At 39.9% G+C, this 6,006-nt stretch overlaps 1 protein-coding gene across 1 annotated transcript; it reads left to right on the top strand.

Annotated features, from left to right (window-relative positions):
* The first annotated feature begins 153 nt into the window (after positions 1 to 153).
* Positions 154 to 4,156, top strand: tm2d3 (TM2 domain containing 3). Its single transcript, XM_022743678.1, has 6 exons — positions 154 to 299; positions 932 to 1,033; positions 1,608 to 1,768; positions 2,053 to 2,227; positions 2,728 to 2,803; positions 2,916 to 4,156. The coding sequence occupies exons 1-6, from the start codon at positions 194 to 196 to the stop codon at positions 3,079 to 3,081; spliced, it is 786 nt and encodes a 261-aa protein (XP_022599399.1). The 5' UTR covers positions 154 to 193; the 3' UTR covers positions 3,082 to 4,156.
* Positions 4,157 to 6,006: the final 1,850 nt, after the last annotated feature.

Raw genomic sequence — 6,006 nt, 5'->3', positions numbered from 1 at the left:
GTTTTGACCTACTGTAGGACGTATATGAATGGTTGAGGCTGAGTGTCAGCGGAATACTTCTTCCCTGGCATCTTCACGACGTCTGTTTGATGATCAGAGAGTCAGAGAATATTCTTCAGACTAGCAGAGGATTGCTGAGAATCGCTTTTTCCTACATGCCCTGAATGCAGCTCCGGTGTGGTCTGTAGCAACAATGGCCACAATCTGTCAGATATGGAGACCGGACCGGGGACGGTGCTTCAAAACCTACGGAATAATAACCCTGTTGTTTATGGACTTGGTCTTACAATGTGTTAACGGTATGTTTATCTGAATGGTCACAGATTTATACCAGTGTACCCCCCGTATATTTAACTTACGCTATGTCGTTGTACCATAACGTTAGCTTGCTCCCACTGAGCTAGCATAACTGGTTAGCTAGCGAGCTAACACAGACGTTTGTGTCTCTTTAGGTAGTTTCATTGCTAGTAGTTAGCAATGAAAACACGGGATGCAATGACTAGCTCTGATTTTACAGTTGTTGCCAAACAGGATGTTTTTGATAATTAACGCTACATAGTACTTAATTTACAGTAAATAAAAGCCAACAGTTAACTGTCGCTGCCCATTTCCAAGTGGTGTAACTAGCCAGTCAACGCCTCGGATAAGTAAAGTTAATGTAAAGCAATAGCTCAGATGTTTTATTGAAATAAAGATAAAATAATAATCATTCAATAACTAACACATTTACTAGATTTTTTAATTACTTTCAACAATAGGGCATTAGCGTGCCTGTCAGTTAACACGCAAATGCAGCAAACGTTAGTGGTGACCATTACTTATTTACACAATTAAAACAATATGTATTATTTATAGGGGGTGTCATGGCCATAGCGGAAGACTAAGTTGGACTCAGATCTTATGACTTCCTTATTGTCTGGTTTCTTGTCAGGATACCTGAGTTCTCCTCATGTTGGCCAGGATCCGCTCTACACTAGAGATCCCCAGCATGGACCTGCCATCACCAGCCCAGTGGTTCCTTCTGTATCCTCAGGTAAACGTACAGTATAAGTCACTCAATATTAATCAAACTGACTGTAAGCAGGGCTCACAACACTATGACAACATATACGTCAAAGGGACCTGCACTTAAAATATTATGTAGGACATAAATCTAGAGAATTATAACACAAATTTGAAATTAGTAAATAACCACAATGTGGTTGACAACATGCTCCTATTGATTGGATTACTTGAAATCGGACATACATAGATATTTTCTTTTCCTCCCCTCTATCACAGCAATGTATATGTTGATTTTATGTTCTCTAGGTTTTCAAGAGTTAATGACTTATCAACAAAGCAACAACAATTTTCTTTTGCTTGCGAGCAGGAAACCTTAATGGAGCAATCAGGAGTAAATGGGCTGACTTAGAGACTCTATGATGGCCTTTTTGTTTGGGACAATGTTAGTAATTTACCTCCCACAGCCTTTCCCTGTTGACAAGAGATTCAGGGGAATGCAATCACAGACACACCCATTAATGATCCCAGACATAAAGTCTTAAGATTAACTTGGACAATTCCTGTAACTCTATTCTCTGTATACTCTATTTGCTCTTTTGCAGTGTCCCCTGCGGTTGAAGAGAACCCCACTTCCAAGTGTCCTAGTGGGGGTTTGTGTAATCGCCTTCCAGCTGATTGCATCCACTGCAATTACCAATACAACTGTACCTATGGGAAACCAGCTTCCTTCCCTTGTGAACCCAAAAAAGGGGTTCACTGTATAGTGAGTAGCAGTTCATTTTGTGATAGATTCTTGCTACATAAAGGTACTGTAAGGGTGGAAGATTTATACATAGAAGTCTATACATTTTTTTAAGAAAAAGGAAATAAGGACCATAAGGTCATGTTGTCCATGCAGCATTTGTGTCAGCTATGAAACTGGAAGTTGTCTCAATGATTCTTGACAAAAGTCCCCATCACAAAGTATAGTGTGTGATGATAGAATTAGAACTAGCTTTAATTAAGGAATAGTTGTGTAATGATTACCTGATGTTTTTGTATTTATAGGGAGAGTCGGGACAACAGCAAACCACCTTCTCTCTCTCCATCACCTGTCAGTTCTGCTGGCAGCTGGATCCATCCCAGTACCGCTGCTCAAACTCCACCAACTGTATGACAGTCTCCTGCCCACGCAAACGCTACAACGCCACCTGTGACGTGGTAGATCATGTACATTGTTTAGGTATGACAAAGGCTCTGCTGTAAAGCCTGTTAGGTTTCATTGCTTTCAGTGAAGCAAATGTGTCTCAGTCATAGGCCCTGCAGACAGCTATTTGGGGAAGGGAGATTTTCTCATCCAGTTACAGATTAGCACATTTTTTTCTGCCTAGAACAAAGAACGGGGAATGGTGAACATATATAGAGAAGAATGTAGAAAAGCAGTTGTTTTGCTGCTACACATCTAAGTACATACACTGTAGTTGTAAAACCTTTTTTTAATGTTGTGATGTGAATATTGTACTCTAGAGTCAGGACTCAGAGGACTTTTCGCTTTTTGTCTTACAACCTTCAAATGTTCCTGATTCTGTTTTACACATTTGTTAAGGGAAATGTGTTTCAGTCATGTTAATTTGTCTTTTTAAAAATGTACTTGTGTTTTTGGTTTTGCTTATTTCTTTTGGAAAATGTTATGTACATCAAGGCTGTCTTACGTTGCCCACTTAATGTTTGTTTCTTCTCTAGGTAAAAGACGTTTTCTGAAACGTTTATTTTGTGACTGGACTGGAGGATACAAATGGTCAACAGCATTAGCACTGAGGTAAACCTGCCACCATTAAAGATAAGATGATATCATTATTTTGAGTCAACGTGTGCTTTAATAGCAGTTCTGACTTTGTTATCTCTGTTTTTTCTTTCATCTCTTTCTATAGCATCACACTTGGTGGTTTTGGGGCAGATCGCTTTTATCTGGGCCAGTGGCGAGAAGGTCTGGGCAAACTGTTCAGCTTTGGAGGTCTGGGTATTTGGACTTTGATCGATGTTCTTCTGATCGGGGTTGGTTATGTGGGACCGGCTGACGGTTCGCTCTACATCTGAAGCAAAGCTCTTGAGACATGGCTGGATGGTTTGTGCCCTCTTCCTCTTCACTCTCGCAGATCTGAGATGCTGTGTTCTTAGCACGTTTGCCTGCCCGAGCTCGCTGTGCAACACGTCCTCATCCCATCTGCTAACAGGCAGGAAGTGTTTTCCTCATCACACCAACGACTCTACCCACACAACCATCAGTTCAATCCCAATCATTCTGCACTTATCTCCTGTTGAGATTCTGCAGATGAAGCTGTACAGGGGAATGACAAGCCAGTGAATATGTCTATCTGGATGGTTTGACTTAACTGGTGGTTTGCCTCTGTCATGCTGGTATATAGATAGATCGGGTGTCCTGTGTAGCTGCGCTTTCACAGAGATCCTGTCACCTTGGAGCCATGCATTGCTCCTCCCTTATTGCAAGGTAAATGCATGAATGGGGGGTTGAAATGGTAACCATGGCTACAGAGCTTTTTATGGTGACACCAGACACAATAGACTAAAATGTAATATTTATGTCCTGAAAGAAAGCATGAATATGCAGAAGGGAATATTTTCAGGTGTTTTCATTGACAAGAGATAGTTGCTCCTGTGGATGATTCTGACGGTTATTTTTGCATGTTTCTCCTACACTGAGTCAGCAGTGCAAACTACAACTTTATGCCCCCCATGGGCTACATAAATGACACCCTGGTCTTTCTGAAGTACTATAATTACCGTCATCATCTACTGCAACATGTAGTCTCATTTTGGGAAATGCACAGATGACAATATTGAAGACCATTATGTTTGTACATAATAAATACTGAAACACTTCAGATGTGTTGCACTTGCAAACTGCAGTCACTTGTGGTTTCCAGCTTTGGAGATTTTGGAGATTGCCGCTGCATTCAACTGGTATTTTTCCACACACTCATGATTATTCGTCACATTGTAAAGAAGTATTCTCTGTGTACTAACACTGTAAGATCTTTGCTTGTGACCGTGTGGCACAAAATGGTTCACCTCTCACTTCATGTAAATATGTTTGTGTGTTCAGTGTCAGGTCATTTTAATTTGTTGGAACACTGTAAATGACATTTTTTAAGTTATGTAAATAAAATTGTGAAATATGTGCGTTTTATTTAATTTCACTCTCAGCACAGATTTCCATTAAATCTATGAGAACCGCGGAGAACTGTTATGAAATGTTACTCCGTGGTTTGTGGTAGAGTTTAATGGGGCCACACTGCTCCAGTGCACACTTTGGTCAGGTTTTAAGACCTGTGGATTTTGAAGGCATAATGTGTAAACGAGCTGTTGGTTAAAGAGGCTAAATGCTGTTATGACTGCTGTTTCCATAGTTAGTCCATAGTTGAACAAAACCCTGCTCATTTTTTCTGTCTGATACTTTATCGATACCTTGAAAAGAGGTCAGCAACATGTCAATATAGATGCTTTGTTTCAAGGGGCCATGAGCTATGACGTTCTGCTTGAACTCTGTTCTCCCTGTAGCCTCTGACAGGAATGCTGAGGTCATTTTCACAGATGTCTGTGCTTTTTCTCACATTAAACACAGTGAGTGCTGCCAGAAGCCTATGTTACCCCCAGGCGTGTGACAGAAGGAGGTCAGAAGGGTAAGGTAGCGGCTGAGGAACACTCCCTTCCTAAACTAGGGCTGTTGTAGTGCCTTTGAGCGAGGCATCAGACTATAGCAGACGGCAGTTAAACATTCTTATCAGTTTCACAGCTACATAGTTATTTCAGTAAATCAGTTATGCCAAGTTTTTACAACACTTTCATTTAATTCCACGATTCATGCTCGCCATGTTACATAATGTGAGGGAGAGAAAAAAAATGATTTCCTTTCAAATAAGTTCTTCACTTTTGTGTCGACTTTTCCAATTGGCTGCTTTTCTGATGCTGTTGTAAATTCACTCCACCCTAATTCTAGTTCCTCAAATTAGACACCGCCCCTCTCACAGCCACTACAGCTCCCTCCCACAGACTGATGCAAGTGCTTGTCATACAGTATAGTCAGAGCTGAGTAGAAGACTTGAAATGCTTACCTACAGCATATTCTACAGGAAGACAAGTGATTCTTCTCACCTTTTGGAAACCTGCACTTTAAATGGCTTTGCGAGCCTGCATTCACAGTTTACCCCCTATGATTGTTGCCACCCACTGTCTCAGCATGACCTCACTTTGTCTGACTCATACTGTGTGGTTATGTGTAGGCATGAAGGGGTTCACTATCATTATCTTTCTGTGTATTACTTGTCTGTAGGTATAACATTAAAACACATGCTACAGAATGGGCGTGTTTACAGTATATGTGTATATACACTGAGAGAAATGTGTAAATGATCCTGTGATAAAAGCATTTACGTTTACTGTCTATCATAAATAATTTGATAATTTAGTAGAACAAAAAGCTGACTAAACTAAACTAAATTCTACAATACTGAGCAAAAATAAAGCTGAAAAGTACTCTTACTCTTTAACACATTGTCTGATCAACACGTCTTATGAATTATGTCTGGTAAGAATCAAGTCTGGAGTAAATAGCTTAGTTACTGCACTAAATAAGTTTTTATTCATACATCAGTGGGTGTCGCCAATTACAAATAATAGCCAGAGTTTTATTTGGTTTTTCTATCATCTCTCTTTATCATATTCTCATTTGCTATGACTAATGATAATTACACAGAACTTCATTTTATGAGAATAATAGTTCAAATTTGTAATACTTATCCAAAATAATCATTATTCACACTGTTGGGAAGTGAACCAAAATACTGTCTGTCAAAAACACACAGTATCACGACTTCCTGGTTTTGAATTGCTAATCATGCAAAGAGAACAAAAGTTTATTCATCCCACTATTACGCAATCCCACTTAGTCCCTTTGCAGCTCTGAATTTTGGAGCATCAGCTCTGAACCTCTGTGTCCAACAC

Source organism: Seriola dumerili, unplaced genomic scaffold (genome assembly GCF_002260705.1).
Source record: "Seriola dumerili isolate Sdu_G_001 unplaced genomic scaffold, Sdu_1.0 BDQW01000003.1, whole genome shotgun sequence".
In the NCBI taxonomy this organism is placed as follows: domain Eukaryota; kingdom Metazoa; phylum Chordata; class Actinopteri; order Carangiformes; family Carangidae; genus Seriola; species Seriola dumerili.
This window is presented reverse-complemented; position numbering and strand designations above follow the sequence as displayed.

Bases quoted from the DNA above. Each gene is read 5' to 3' on its own strand.
- tm2d3 (XM_022743678.1), top strand. From the start codon at position 194: ATGGCCACAATCTGTCAGATATGGAGACCGGACCGGGGACGGTGCTTC. The intron at 300-931 runs GTATGTTTATCT...GTTTCTTGTCAG, and splicing joins GGTCTTACAATGTGTTAACG to GATACCTGAGTTCTCCTCAT. The intron at 1,034-1,607 runs GTAAACGTACAG...GCTCTTTTGCAG, and splicing joins GGTTCCTTCTGTATCCTCAG to TGTCCCCTGCGGTTGAAGAG.